General features: G+C 41.6%; 1 protein-coding gene across 6 annotated transcripts in view; it reads left to right on the top strand.

The window, feature by feature from the left end:
• The window catches only part of LOC135460424 (ubiquitin-associated protein 2-like), a 211888-nt gene that overhangs the window by 51462 nt on the left and 144286 nt on the right, over positions 1–16140 (top strand). For 5 of the 6 annotated variants that reach the window (XM_064737241.1, XM_064737239.1, XM_064737238.1 and 2 more), the window contains exons 7-8: positions 6050–6104; positions 7275–7378. The exons of the other annotated variant lie outside the window; for it this stretch is intronic. In XM_064737241.1, the coding sequence (XP_064593311.1) occupies positions 6050–6104; positions 7275–7378 (159 nt within the window). The remainder of the gene's footprint in view (positions 1–6049; positions 6105–7274; positions 7379–16140) is intronic. 6 annotated transcript variants of the gene reach the window in all.

Raw genomic sequence — 16140 nt, 5'->3', positions numbered from 1 at the left:
TCAGCTAGGTAACACTAACTAAAAAGCAAAAGAAGAGCTCTGTCCCACTTGTCTGTCCGCAGAGAACACCGTCAGGAGCAGGAATGTGTAGGAGTGGAGTACAGTGTCTGAAAACAAACTGCGCGGTTCTTCTCTCCCCCCCTTCACTCTCTGGAACACTCTTAAAGGTACAAAACTTATTATTCAACATAAACAGAATGAGATGATTGGGGATAAAAGCATCATAGAGTCAACCCAGGACAGTCTGCAAGCTCAGCAAATTGGATTTTTTACATATTAGGTTATTAAGTTAATGGAGTGCTCCAATCCGAGTTGTTATGCTACACAACTTTTTCATGCTTCCATGTAGTGTGCATTTGTTTTGCGGGAAGAATAGTTGTGTATGAGATGAACAATTCTTTCTATGCATGGATGGTACCAGAGTGAAGTCTTGATTCTGTGATTATAAGTGTTTTTAACTCCCAATGGGTTTTAGTGGAAACAAAATCTCACTCCCTGCTTAGGTTTTCTCTATAATTCATTCCAGAAAAGAAAAATATAAATTGAGTAAGTGGAGACTAATGTGAACCTAGTCAACTGAGGGAGGTGTGTGTAATTTTGTTATTTGCCTGATTCCATTATTTGCTTTTGTTCTCAATATGCTGATTGATTTTAAGAAAGTCTATTCCTTTAGAGTCGGTGGAAGATTTAATGAGCTACTGCCACGTCACTTGTCTTTTTGTCAGTATATAAAAATGTTAGAAAAATTGCTGATTGTGAATTACCACAGGAAAAAAATTAGTGAACATTGGCTGTTGTAATATAAATCATATCTGTGCATCTCTTTAGAGTAGTGTTAAAGCTATACTTTTTATGTTAAAAGCATAAACTGGCATTACTGCAGGGAAGAATTTATCTTGTCTGCCTCTTGGTACATTTGAGCTTTATTAGAGGATTGAGCTAAGTTTAAAATTAACCAAGGCAAAAAAAATAAAAAGAGAGCAGGCATCATGGTAGCTGGGGGCTACAGGGGTTTTGGTGGCTTATCCTTGTATAAAGGTGACTGGTTTTCTGGCATTTAGCAAGCAGGAAACTGGTTTGAAGAGCCACAACAGTGACCTAATAATTTTGTTTTCTGATGGTGGTTTTGTGCTCACTTTTTTGACAGTATGTGCAAAGCTTAGTGCAGGAAAGAGCAGAGTTGTGATCACTAGTGAGAAACTTCTATTGTAGTAGTTCTGATTTAAATGGGTTTAAGTTACTGTGGGATTGCATGCTCAGAATATGGGTCCCTGCTCTGAATTGTGTGAAGCCCTGTTTGCTCACAGACCTTTTAGTCACTGTTAAAAAGTAGCAAAAGTTTGGAAATACCTGATGGTCATTCACAGTTGCTTCCTGACTAACTTCTCTATGATAGAAAGCTGTATGGCTTTTAATTGTTTTAAGACCATGTTTTAATTTTGCAGTGAAGTAAATTTCTGAGAATTTGACTATAGTAGTGATTAGATTGTGTCAGAGAATATCAGCTCTTCCTACTGGCATCTTGCATTAATGACTGTGAAAAACGCCATTCACTTGTGTTAAAATTTTAGAAGCTTAATAGCAATGAAAATAGTAATAATAATTCTCATACATGATTCAAACATTCCTTTCAAACTAGGGGTGTTTCTGCTTAATTTCAGCTTCCCCCCCTCATCTTGTAAATCAGTCGGCTTGGTCCCTCAAAGTCTGCGTTGTCCCGATAAGGAGGCGATCATTCTTCTCTTGGGATCTTGGTGTCTTGTTGCTGTTATCTCTATGTGAAGAATTTCTTGATTATCTTATCCATTCCTTGAGCTAGTTACAAAAAGTATCTTACATTGCATAGTTTTTATTTTAATATTATGCTAATAGCCAAAAAATTATATTTACCACACTATTTAAAAGAGATTAATACAGCACTACTTAAAAAAGATTAATACTGCATAACTTTCCAAATTAACATATATAGTATTTATGTTAATATTTGCAAAGAGCCAATCATATAATATGCATTTTTCACAATGACCATGATGTATGAGATTCTATGTCAGGGTGGTCTTTCAGTGGTGGGTACTCACTGTCCCATATTTTGAATTAGTTCTTCATAAGTGTCTTACCAATTTGAATTTAGTGCTAACCCTGCTGGTGTGGTACTGCTCTTTTGTCTTCACTAGAATACTTTTTGTTGCATTTGTTGATTAAACTTATTTTCAGTTTTGACAGAAGGCATAGACACAGCTTTATGAAGTTAAGGGAATCTACTTGAAATTCAAGTTCAAGATTAACTTTTTATACCAGATCACTTTGAAAATGCCTTGCTGACTGGTAGTCTAAGACTGTGCATGGAGCTTCAGGAACAACATGATGTTTTTCTAGCAGTTTCTAAAATTGTTAGAAGTTCTTATTGCTGTTTTCAGACAGTAGTTTATTGTGCCTATCCTGGTATGGTATCGTACACATGCCTTGTTTACTAAAACTTCATCTTATGTGTAATATGCTTAAGTTATTTTTTCAGATTTTTTCACTTGGGAGGCTGGAGAGACTTCCTCTTCTAAAATCTATTTCTACTTTTATGCTAGCTATTCCAGCTACTCTCTTTGTACCTAATGTCTGCCTCACTCAAAAATATTTCTGCTTGACTGTTACTGTGATTTGCAGCTCCCAGTCAGTCTTGTAGTTGAGTTTGTAAAAAACATTTGATCTCTCTTTTGTGCATCATTAGTAAATGGTGTTTAATACTGTATTGATAGCTGTAGGAAGTAGTGTCCCCAAGTAAACTTTTCTAGTTGGTTCTACTCTTTTAAGAAAACCAACCAGTATTTACTCGGCAGAAAGATAATCCAGAGTGCACTCACTTCTAAAGCTGCAACCCTGTAATGCCATGGATCAGCTTCCCAGATTGTGGATTTTAGGTGGGTGAAGGAGAGAAAAGCAGTAGAAGAGGTAGGCTGAGCAAGGAGGTTTAGAAGGCTGAGTTATCAGATGGGGACAGCAGGATCTGGGACACTGTTTATGACAGAGCAAAGAGCACGGCTCCATGTGCGGGCTCAGTGAAGAGGGATGGCAACTGCCAGGTTGCACTTGTTGCCCCTTTCCTAATCTCTGTCTCTTCTCTCCAGATGATTGTGAAAAGCGTGTCAAGAAGGGAAAATGGCCTAGTGTCAGACTTCATTCTTCTGTGTTCTTGTTGTTCTGCCTTGCTAGATGGAAATCTTTCCTCTTCAGGTTTACATGGTTGTCATCCTGTATAGAATAGGGGTAAACCCTTTAATCAAAATGTGGATAAAGCTATCCTGATAATTTGATATTTCTAAGAAGTCCTTGTGTTTGCATGGCAAGGTTTTGGTAGCAAGGGAAGGGGAGGACTACAGGGATGGCTTCTCCAAGAAGCTGCTGGAAGCTTCTCTTATGCCTGACAGAGCCAATGCCAGCTGGCTCCAAGACAGATCCACCACTGGCCAAGGCCAAACCAATCAGCAACAGTAGTAATGTATGTAATAACATATTAAAGGATGGGGAAAAAAATATTGCACAGAAGGGATTGCATCCAAGTAAGAGAGGAGTGACAATATGTGAGAAACAGTGCTGGAGACTCCAAGGTCAGTGAAGGAGGTGCAGGAGGTGCTCCAGGTGCCAGAGCTGAGATTCCCATGCAGCTCATGGTGAAGACCTGCAGGATGTCTACCTGCAGTCCATAAAGGTCCACAGGAGAGCACAGACCCACCTGCAGCCTGTGGAAGACCCCACACTGGAGCAGGTAGATGCCCAAAAGAAGGTTGTCACCCCATGGGAAGTCTGTGCTGGAGTAGGGTCCTGGCAGGACCTGTGGCCCCATGAAGAGAGAAGCCTACACTGGAGCAGGTTTGCTGGCAGGACTTGTGACCCTGTGGGGGACCCATGCTGGAGCAGATTGTTCCTGAAGGACTGACCCTATGAAAGAAATCCACGCTGGAGCAGTTCATGAAGAACTGCAGCTTGTGGGAAAGACACACTGGAGAAGTTCATGAAGGACTGTCTCCCATGGGAAGGACCTCATGCAGGAATAGGGAAAGGACTCCTTTACCTGAAGAGGAAGCAGTGACAGAAACATGTGATGAACTGTCTGTAACCTCCATTCCTCATCTCACTGCACTGTTGGGGGAGAGGGGATAGAAAATCAGGAATAAAGTTAAGCCTGAGAAGGAGGGGGTAGCGGGGGGAAGGTGTTTTTAAGATTTGTTTTACTTCTCATTATCGTTATCTTACTCTGATTTTGATCATAAATTCAATTAATTTCTCCAAGTCAGGTTTGTTTAGTCTGTGATGGTAATTGGTGAGTGATATCTCTCCTGTCCATTTGTGGAGGGGAGTGATAAGAGCAGCTTTGGTGGGCACCTGACCTCCTGCCAAGGTCCAATCACCACAGTATTTTAGCAGTCCAGAAATGTCTTTTAAAACATGGATAGTGAACTAGGGCAAGGAGGAGAACAAGTAGTGAGGGGAGGAAAAGGAAAGTCATTAAAATAGGAACTTTCTAAACTGAATTTGCCATGTCTTGCAGCTACTGTTTATTCAGTTTAGATGGTCCCCTCAAAATAAGGGGTAACTGATGCAAATTTGAAGCCTTTCATAGGTAATTCTGATGTTTGGACAACCGGTATATCAGTTACTTAGGATTATAACTTTTGCGTTCTGGTAAACTTGTAGTTGTTCAGTGACTTTTTATAACCACATAACTTTGTCATTAAAATAAACATCACTTTTTTCTCAGCAGCAACTCATGTAATACCAAATAATATACAGTCTCCTGTCACAGATATCTTTTCATAAAAATCCTTTCTTTAGGATTTTTCCCCCTTCTGAGAAGCTGTGGCCTCAGCAACAAAATGTAAACAATGGTTATCTGCTGCTGTGGAATGCAACAGGTGGATCCGTGATCGGTCTTGGGTGAATGTTTGGATTTACTGACCACTCACGGCAGAGCTGGGTCGCACTCGGTGCTGAGACACAGATCTTTGTTTATTCATTCCTTTTCTATTCTTAGCTTATCTAGCATTCTGAGAACTTTTCCTTCTATTCCTATTAGTATAGTTATAATGTAATATATATAATAAAATAATAAATCAAGCCTTCTGAACATGAGGTCAAGATTCTTGTCTCTCTCTTCACCCTGAAAAACCCTTGCAAGCCCTGTAACAGTCTCCCTCAAAAAAAAACCTCAACAAACTGAAAGAGCCTCAGATACTGATGTTATAAAAAAGAAAAAAATTCCACCAAAACTATGTAGAAATATGCCACATGTAAGAAATAGTTTCTGACAGTTTGCATAGACATGTGCTTTATGGATGGTTAATAATACAAAAATTTTTGTGCTTTCTTGGCACTATGCAACATGCAAAAATAAAACCATTCACTATATTAAGAAGCTTGTAAACTGAGGTTGGTAACCAAAATTTGAGGCAACAAATATTTGTTGTTAAAATAGAAATTAATATTCTTGTGGGTGGTAGCAAGGAAGTTTGAGTAATTTGAATTGGATAATTATAATGTCAGTAGTTATGCTTAAAGGGGAAACAGAAGCAATGTGTTGGAACAGGTTGGTGAAAGCACAGGAGGGTAGGGATGGACTGAGTCAGAGAAGGAAGCAAATGGAATATTTAAACTTTCTTCTCACAGATAAGTGATGGAATTTCTTGAGAGATCAAGGTATGCAGGGAGGCTGGAATTTTAAAGCATTTAGGCAAGAGGGAAAAATTAAATGAAATTTTGAACAATGTCTAATGATTTGGCAATAGCAGTCTCATGGGATGATTCTTTAGTTAAAGTCTTTTTCTTGGCATTTGGAGCTACTTCACTAGATACAGAAAAGATAGCAAAGAATTGCAAGTCCTACTGAAACACAAAGTGTTATATGAACTGTGGCTTACTTGCATATGTTAGGGAAATTTGACAAGTAAATTATATTTAACCACAGTACTTTTTTTTCTTCAACTGTTATATTTTCTAATGTGACAGGCTAGCAATTGGTGGCTCCTCTGCTGTTGCTATTAAATGGTGTTTTCTCTCCTAGGGTTTGGACGTGGCAGAGGGAGAGGAGCAGGGAGGTTTTCAACCCAAGGCATGGGGTAAGAAACACACAGAGCACAGATTTTGGCAAGGATCAAACTCACTGGCAATATTAATTGACAGTGTTGCCACTGTGTGTCTTAATGTTGCTGTATGTTTGATAAACCTGTATAGATACAAAAATTCAACATGTCTTAGATTATTAATGGATTATTTTTGTCTTAAACCAGTATTTCTACCTAGACACACCTATACAAACCTAATGTGAGTTTACTCAATATCTCAAACTTGGGGAAACCATTTGTACCTATCAGTTGCAGCCATCAGTAGTGTCTTGGAGACTGAAAGTTTTGTGTGGTGCATATAGTTCTAGGTCAATTAAAAAAATTTTTTTTCAGTGTAATGTAGAACTTTCAAGTTCTATATAAAACCCGAAAGACTAGTGATTCTAAACTTTCTCCTGTTTTTGAGGTTTCATGCTTTAGCTGTTTGGACGTACATTGACCCTAAAACAAAATCAAAAAAAGTTACTCAGCAGCTCTAAAGTTTGTTCTCAGTTTTAGTGGAATAACTTGCTTTATGAAATGTAGCCTCTACTACTTTCACTCAGTGTTTGCCTTTAATGACATTTCATGTAGCATCATTGATGTCATGATGAACAGATGATTGTCTACTTTTCTGATAATTCTTCTTGTTCATACTTGTAGATGATAAACTGAAAAGAGGTTTTTCTTTCACCTTTTAGCTTTATCCGTGTGTTTTGGCATTGGTGTCAAGAGTGCATTCTGAAGTAGTCTTACTGGTGGTCTGACTCCTGTCCTGCACAGGTCTGGTGCTCTTAAAGGACATGATACTGATTTCTCATCAGTAAACCACCTTCTGAGAAACTATCACCTCAGAGAGGCTTATCATTATGCATATAAACTAATGCTTTATAAGACTGAGGGAGTAGGTATGCTGTTAACTGCTATTTCAGGAATTGTTGGTTTGGTTCAGTTTCTCTACAGTAATTTTTTTCAGTCTCTTCACTTTTTTTTCTCCCCTTCTTTTCTCCCTCTTTTATCTGTGTCTGCTCATAGAGGAAACATTTTTGAAACTGAAACTATCAAGACAGATTATGTGGAAATCAAGAAGTTAAACCTAATGCAACCTCAGATAAAAATGATGACATCTATGTTCATTGAATGACCCATGTGTTCTCTTCCATTTTTAAACTTTTAAAACTCTAGGACATTTAATCCTGCAGACTATATGGAGTCTTCTGCCACTGATGGCTTTGGGACAAGATCAGAGGTTTGGGAGACTGGTCAGAATGATGCAGATGATGGAACTGGTAAGATTCTTCAAGAAGTGGAAGGATTGAAATTAAGACCTGTAGCAAATTGCAGTTGAAATAACCATTCTGTTAGTGTTCAGTTAACTTCTGAAAATGTGATTACATTTCACATGACACAGATATTAGTTCTTTTTCATAGCCTAATTGCTACTAATGTGCAGAGCACATGCTGTAGCCTGACTGTTAGAATGAAGGGAAGGCAATTTGCAACTTTTTTGGTTTAATGCTAACAAACCCTTGAGAGACAAAGGGATTTGAAGAGTTATTGGAAGAGTCTTGTATGTGAAGACCTGTGTTAAAGGAGAAACCAATGCCTGAGCATTCTCACCATTCAAGGAGTCACACACATACCACCTGAGACTTTAACTGCTTAGACCAAAGTCCCTTCATAGTAGGCAGCTCCAGTGAACCAATGGGTGCCCCTTTCAGCTCCTTGCTAACACACATTCACTCTCAGGCATGCTTCCTCCTTCTTCAGGCTTGACCCTAGGTTTCCCAGAGCAGAGTCTCAGGCATCTGATTTTATAAAAATAATTTAGGAGTGATACAGCAGCAGGTCAACTCAACCTGGGTGCTTCTGGAGAGGGACCCCAAACAAAGAAAACCCTAGACTTTTATGCCCTCGTAGTTATGCACACGTTCTTCACCCATTCTTCACATACCGATGACGCTGTTGAGTCAGGGATGGGAAGAAAAGGCTCCAGTCTTCAGAAGGTGAATCAGAAGGCTTTAATGAAAAATAGTGCATCTTTTTATAATGCGACTCGCTAAGGTGAGACTTGATTGGTCTCAAAGTAAAAACCTCTCACACTATTGGTGAACTATGAATAGCACACTCTGGAGAACCATATCTATAAACAACAGTTATAGAAAGAGAGATAATTGTTTTAATTCTTTCTCTGAGCTTTCTCACAGCTTCCCACAGCTTCCCACAGCTTCCCAGGAAAATCCTGGGAGAACTATGTCTCTCTCTGTTCAGAGGATATGTGATTACCACATACCTTCACACACCGCTTGGTCCAATGGTGATTTTTGGTCTGGGGTCTTATAACCCTTTATTGTATTCTTTCTCTGTGTCCACAGACAGACCACCAACTGTTCTTATCTTGTCAAGTCGCAACTTCTGCTGACTTCTGCTGATGGCTGTAGCCTTTTTATCTTCTGGTTTGTACTTCTTGTGCACTAGCTTAGTTGACAGAGCGTGGAAAACTGAAAAGTCTTTGATTTAGAGTAAACACTATATACCAACAACTAAAACATCAGTGTGTTATCAACATTATTCTCATACTGAATCCAAAACTAAGCACTGTACCAGCTACTGAGAAGAAAATTAAGTCTATTCTAGTCAAGAGCATACCTAGGTGATTTTTTTTGCATGTCACATTAACATATATTCTATTTACTTGAAATTCCATGTCCAACCATACACAACAACTGGAATTGACTGTTAAACAACAGTTAGTATCATCGGAACAATGAACTTTCTTCTTGCTGATTATCTCTATCAAAGTTAGATTTTGAGCTGTATCCAATTTGCAAAAAGCGAGCTCTTTCATTGGGTTTTCCAAGGTTTGGTCACCCATCCTGTAAAAGTCTATGTCACATACCTCCCCTTTAGTCTTGTTAACTTTATACTACAGTGGGTCATCCATTGACTTTATACTTAGCCATGCAGTTGTGGTCCTCTGGATTAACAACACCAAGAGTAGTGAGATGCTCCACTTCATGTCTTTGGTATATAGATTCTTTCCAATGCAGATATTTGTTAGCTGGTTGGTTATTCATTGCTCATTTGACATGAGAATGGTATATCAAATTTTCTTTTCATAAAACTTTAAAAGTAAAATTAGAACACATTAAGACAGTATATGGCCTCTCCCATTTGGGTTCTAATTTGGATTTTTGTGAAAACACCTTAATTAACACTTCCATCTCCAGGTTGTATATTAGGTACTTGTATTTCAGGTGGTGAGGACTGACACAATTGAACATACTTCCTTTTTCCTCAAACCCCTTTTGCATATATATAACATTCTAGTTCTAGTACTTTGGAACTTGTGACAAAATTAAAATGTCAATGACCAGATGGAAAGAATGGGCCTCTACCTGGGAATGGATGAAGAGCCGAACAAGAGTTTATGGGTCAGGATTAAAGGGAGAGGAGGGACAGGTGGCATTATAGTGGGGGTCTGCTACAGGCCACCCAACCAGGAAGACCAAACTGATAAGGCCCTCTGCAGACAGGTAGAAGTGACTTCAAGTTCCCAAGCCCTGTTCCTCATGAGGAGTGACTTCTACCACCCCAGTATCTGCTGGAAGGACAACACCACAGCAGGGTACAAGCAATCCAAGAGTTAACAGGAATGTGTTGATGACAACTTCCTTCTCCAAGTGATAGAGGAGCCAACAAGGAGAGGTGCTGTGTTGGACCTAGTTCTCACCAACAAGAAGGGGCTGGTGGGGAATGTTAAGGTCAAGGGCAGCCTGGGCTGTAGTGACCATGAAATGGTGGAGTTCAAGAACCTTAGAGCAGCAGCAAGCAGGATGCACAACAAGCTCACTGCCCTGGACTTCAGGAGAGCAGACTTTGGTCTCTCTGGGGATCTGCTTGGTAGAGTCTCATGGGATAAAGCCCTGTAAAGGAAGTCCAAGAGAACTGGTTGCTGTTCAAGGATCGCCTCCTCTAAGCTCAGGAGCAATGCATCCTAATGAAGAGGGAATCAAGCAAAAATGTTAGGAGGTCTGCATGGATGAACAAGGAGCTGCTGGACAAGCTTAAACACAAAAGGGAAGCCTACAGAGGGTGGAAGCAGGGACATATAGCCTGGGAGGAATATAGATTTTCTGAGCAGCCAGGAATCAGGTTAGGAAAGCTAAAGCTCCAACAGAACTAAACCTGTCCAGGGATGCCAAGGGCAACAAGAAAAGCTTCTGTGGGTTAATTGGTGATAAAAGGAAGACTAGGAAAAATATGGACCCTATCCCAAAGGACAGGGGAGACCTGATTATCCAGGTCATGGAGAAGGCTGAGGTACTCAACAAAGTTTTTTGCCTCAGTCTTCACCAGCAGGTGTTCCAGCCACACCACCCTAGTTGCAGAAGGCAAAGGCAGGGAATGGGAAAATGAGGAACTGCCTGCTAGAGGAGAAGATCAGGTTTGAGACCATTTAAGGAACCTGGAGGTGCACAAGTTCATGTGCACTGGAAAAAAGGAAATATAACCCCCATTTTTAAAAAGGGAAATAAAGAAGAGCCAGGAACCTACAGGCCTGTCAGTCTCACCTCAGTGCCTGGCAAGATCATGGACCAGATCCTCCCAGAAACTATGCTAAGGCATAAGGAAAATAAGGAGGTGATTGGTGACAGCCAACATAGCTTCACTAAGGGTGAATCGTGCCTGACAAATTTGGTGGCCTTCTATGACAGGGTTTACAGATGTGGTGGATGAGAGAAGCGTGACTGACATCATCTACCTGGACTTGTGCAAAGCATTTGACACTGTCCCACACAACATCATTGTCTCTAAACTGGAGAGATGAATTTGGTGGGTGCACCACGCAGTGCATAAGGAGTTGGCTGGATGGTTGCACTCAAAGAGTTGCAGTTAAGGGCTCCATGTCCAAGTGGAGACTAGTGATGAGTGGTGTTCCTCAGGGACTGGTGTTGGGACCAGTGCTGTTTAACATCTTTGTCAGTGACATGGACGGGGGGATTGAGTGCACCCTCAGCAAGTTTCCTGAAGAGATCAAGCTGTCTGGTGTGGTTAACATGTTGGAAGGAAGGGATGCCATCCAGAGTGACCTTGACAGGTGGGCCTGTGCAAACTTCAAACTCACAAGTCCAAGTGTGAGGTCCTGCACTTGGGTCAGGGAAATCCCAAGCAGAAATACATGGTGGGTGGAGAATGGACTGAGAGCATCCCTAGGGAATTGGTAGATGAAAAAATGAGTAGCTGTTATAGTCCCAGTTTGGATTATTTGCTGCCCAGGGGTTTCTGTCACCTCTTGCCTGTTGAGCCAATTCAGCATCCTTATTATTTATGTTATCTTTTATCAGGTTTGAATAATTTTCTCAGCAACACCTCAGTATCTCCCTAGCTTGGATTGTATCCAGTGCATATATTGGAAAATAGTTGAGTACATTTCTCAGCATCATTCCTTAGTCTCGGCATTTTACTTCCCACATAAAGCCAAGTCACCAGGATTCCAAGGTGGTTTAGTAAATATTTGCAATACAGGTGGTGCTCCAACCACAGCCCTCTGTTGCATGGCAGCAGGATTAGGCAAGACACTAGAAAGTATAGGATAGAATCTGGCAGCCAGCAGAGCAATTATCTGAGGCTTGTCTAGGCCAGTAAGCTCAGCTACTGCAAGCATTACCTTTGGTGATGCTTCTTTCATCTCGCACCTGACTTGGGTGTTTTTTTCTCTCACACCCAACCATCCCAAATGTACCAGTAATCCATTTGTCCTGGGAACCTATCCTTTAGTCTATGTTGCAGAAAGGTAAGTCTGTGCTGATCAAAGGTCCCTTGCAGTGGCCACTGTTCTGCCAGGATTCCATCTCTAGTTATAAATGGCCAGTCTTCTCGATATAAAATATGTGTGTATTTCTTTTTGATAATTTGCTGTACCAAAATTCTTTTCCAGTTTTGTAGTACCTTGGTCAAGTGCACCCCCTTTTCTGTGTTGGGTATATTTCCCATCACTAATTTATCCTTGTGTGCTTTACTCTGATCAGACCAAGCACCAGCCTTGTCTCCTTGTGCAGTTTACACTGATCAGGCCACACACTCCTCTCTATTTCCAGTAAGTCTACTAATGGAATTTTAATACACACCTACTCTTGGGTGCACTTCCTTCTTTTTCAGGCTCAACCCTAGGTTTTCCACAGCAGTCTGAGGTGCTGGGTTTAATAAAAATAAGTAGTTTAATAGAGTGGTATAGCAGCAGGTCAGCTGGAGCTGGTTGTCTCTGAGTAGGCACCCAGAACAAAGAAATCTCTGGGCTTCTATGCCTTCAAAACACAGTACTGCACCAGCTACTAGGAAAATTACTGAGAAAGTGAACTCTGTTCTAGCCAAAAGCAAATCTATGGTGAAAATACAGCTTGCAGCCTAAGGCTTCAGCAAATACAGCTACTCATGGTAAGCAAGTAAAGCTAAGCAAACGGCATACTAAATCAAACAATATTATAACTCTTAAATGACTCGTTCTTATTTAAAACTTACTTATTAAGCTAAACAACTCATATCTCACATAAGTCCTACTAAAAGTGATTGGTCCATGGGCATTGAACAGTAGAGTATGAATATTTAAGTAGAAAAAGAAAAAACATTTACAAATATGAATTCACTCAGTGACACTGAGATGGCTTTGGCACCCCCCCCCTGTATAATATAAGAATGTGAGTCTCTAGGATGGAGGAGAATTCTAAGATCTGCTACCTTTGAAGAGCATTATTAATTAAAGCATGAGTAGGCAATTGAATGAAAGCCAAAAGAGTAATCGGCCTGTCTGAAGATAGAAGCAGCTGTGTGTTTCTGTATGAAGTTTCAAATGTGAAGTACACACTCCTGGCTAAAAACAAGAGACAGGCCTAGTTTGGAAAGGAACTGCTTAACAGTGATCTCGTGGCAATTCAGAAATTAAGAATGTGACCTGCTGTCACCATTGAGTCAGGAACGGGAATGAAGGTGACACAACTCCATGCATTTTCAGAAGGCATAAAAGCTCACTTTATTACAAAACTTCACATTTTTATATGCAACATTGTTCACCCAAAACCTGATTGGTTTTTAATAACACCTGTCACCCCACTGGTTAATTAGGAACAACACCATCTTTCCATTAACATCATGTAGAACCCGATCCACATGTTCACAAACACCAGCTGCAGAGACCAAGATAAGAATTGTTCTAATTATTTTCTCTGAGCTTCTCACAATTTCCCTAGGATGATGCCTGGAAAACTATCTGTTTCTCTCTGAGAACATCCACAACCTGCTTGTCTGTGATTGGTAAAACAGGATACCTTTCTGCTTCCTGTATTCTGTTACAGGAGATAAAGACACAGGAAACCCTGCATCAGGATGGAGAAATTTATGTATGTTATTGTCCACACTTGGGAACCATCGAGTAGTATGAGAATTTTTTTAACCCCAGCAAAGGATAACTTCTGATCTCTTTACTGCTGAAGCTTGCTCAGATGATTTTTCATCAACCTGTGTCAAGTGTGGAAGGAGAAGACTAGAGGCCAGAGCGTGCTCTGTTTGGCTCTGCTGTGAGCTGTGAGCCTTTTGAGATGCAGCTTTCTGAACTTCATATAAGGCAGTTTCCACTTAACCTGAGAAGACAATAATAGGCTCCGAATTTAGGAGGGCCTATGATGCAGCTGTTTTGTCACTCTGTGTCCCTTCTAGTCCAGTGTGGGAGAGTGGCCTTGAGTATATTAATAGCTGCTGAAAGGGAGCACTGGCCAAATTATGGCATCTTTTCTAGGAATTCTGAAATTGCTTGGTGCTATAGTGCAAACAGAAAGACATCTTTTACTTTCACTGATGTTAATTTTTCAAATAAGTTTAACAGATAAGTTAGAAGAATGCCTAATGACTTGTAAATTCCACCTAGGAATACTGATAATGTTGTTTGCTATATGGTAGCATGTTGTGGTGTGTTGCAATATCCTGTTTTACCTTCTCCCTTCCCCCTCGCCCCTCGCTGAGTGTGCCCTGTCAATCAGGCTAACATACCAGCAAGGCGTCGTGTGATAGGTGTCCCTAGTCCCTTGAGACCCTGCCCCTTCACCTGGTTGGTGGCTCACCTGTCCCCTCCCCTTCCCCTGTCCTGAGCTTAAAATGTTAATGAGACCATGTGGCCTGCATTCTGTTAGCAGCAGTGGCCCAGTGCAGACATCTCTGTACTCATGGAATAAACATCTGGCAACCTTCTAGCAGAATCCACTCCCTTTCTCTCCACCATCGCCAGAAGCTCTCTCTCCTGAGGTAAACGCAGTCCTGACAGCCTGGATTTGCCCCGCTGCACTCTCCAGCAGCCAAGGTATCTCTGGGGTAAAACACCGCAGTGCTGCCTTTGGCCCAGCAGCGAAGGTCAGAACTGGCCCAGGCATCATCTAACTGGTTATATTGGGATTCATATTCCAATATATTGGCGTCCCTGTGGGTGGGCGAAGTGACTTCGCAGCCCGAAAACGGACTCGCAGTTCCTCAGAGAAGTTTCTGCCAGCCGTGCATCCAGCTGAAAGGAGCCTGGCTTCAAGACTCCCAGCTAGAGACTTTGGGAATACTCCCAGAAAAAGTTTCGTGGACTGTTCGGCGCCTTCTGGAAAGTCCAGCTTCATTGTGGTGAGCAGATTTTCCAGAGGAAGAAAAGGGGAGCCTCTCTTGCACCCAGAGAGAGGTCCTTTTCCGGTGGAGACCTGCCTGCCTAGAACCAGCCACCTACAGCTTCCATTTCACGTGAGTATCTCTGCTTTCGGTAGAGCAGAAGCTCAAAAACAGACTCTGCCGTGAGTTCTGTTCCTTTTTTGCCTTTGCATTTTTGGCTGCGCAGCCCCACAGACGAGAATTCATAGCGTTCTAGCTTTAGTTTCTGCCGCGCGTTTCACTGTCTTTTAAAATTCGCGCCGGAGCGGTCCCGGCTCAGCAGCGTGCTCAGACACGTGTTAGGAGACTCTCTTTCTCTTTGCGGGGGAGGGGGGGAGCTCTCTTTCCACGTGGCCGGGGGATCTGCGGGGTCGGGAGTGCTCCTTTGCACACGCGGCGGGGGGGGGGGGCGTCCCGGTTTCGGCTGCCACGTAGAGTGGCTGCTCTCTCTGCTCCCCGGGGGGGCTGCATTCCACCACGGGGGAGGCTTTGTTTTTGCCTCGGCTCGGCAGGGCGTGCCCTGCTGCTGCTGCCCGGGAATTTTAAAAGCAGTATATACAGCTGCATTGTGAAGCTTTTGTCTGCTCGTTATCGCTTTCTATCTGTGGTTTTTTTTAGAAATTGGTAGCTGATTTTAGCTTTGTTTTTGGTCAGGCGGGATTAAGTACTTTGGTCTTTACATCTAACATGGGTTCCAAACTTAGCATTGTACAAAGGGGAGTGTATTATGATATTGTTAGCATTTTAATCGAGAATAATGTGAAATTCTCTAAAGGAAAATTGAAACAGTTTATAAGATGGCTTTTTCTGCAGTTCCCAAACATTTCCCCTGAAGAAATCCACAATATTCAATTCTGGGATAAAGTTGGGAATGAATTGATAACCTTAAGACAATCTGAGAAATCACCCTCAGCTAAATTTGTGTTCTGGAGTTTACAAATTCAAACAGCATTGCTCAAACAAAAGGAAATGGAGAAAAAGCCAAATGTAAAGCCATGTACCTCTGCTCTCCTTGTTCCTCCCTCTCCCTCTAAAACCCCTAAACCTCTTTCCCCAAAACTTGGTATTTTAAAGAGTGCAAACTCATTGGGAAGTCGGCTCCCAGAGTGTGCAAGAATACCTGAGTTGTTTTGTTCACAAAGCCCTGGCCAGGCTGCGTGGCTTTCCCAACCCCCTGTATCCCCTCCTCTAAAACCCAGAGCACGTGTTAGCTTTCCGGAGAGCAGTGATGTCCAAAATGGCCCCCAGGCCCTAGGGGGTGCACAAGATGGTGGGTGCCACGTGGCATCTTCCCAAACCTGGTCTTCTTCTTCCCAAAATCCTCTTAAGCATTCCAAAATTCCATCCCCATCCCCCTCTCCTCCTGTTCCTCGTG

This window comes from Zonotrichia leucophrys, unplaced genomic scaffold (genome assembly GCF_028769735.1).
Source record: "Zonotrichia leucophrys gambelii isolate GWCS_2022_RI unplaced genomic scaffold, RI_Zleu_2.0 Scaffold_44_408678, whole genome shotgun sequence".
Lineage (NCBI taxonomy): Eukaryota > Metazoa > Chordata > Aves > Passeriformes > Passerellidae > Zonotrichia > Zonotrichia leucophrys.
The sequence above is the reverse complement of the archived record's forward strand: the minus strand, read 5'-3'. Positions and strand labels throughout refer to the sequence as shown.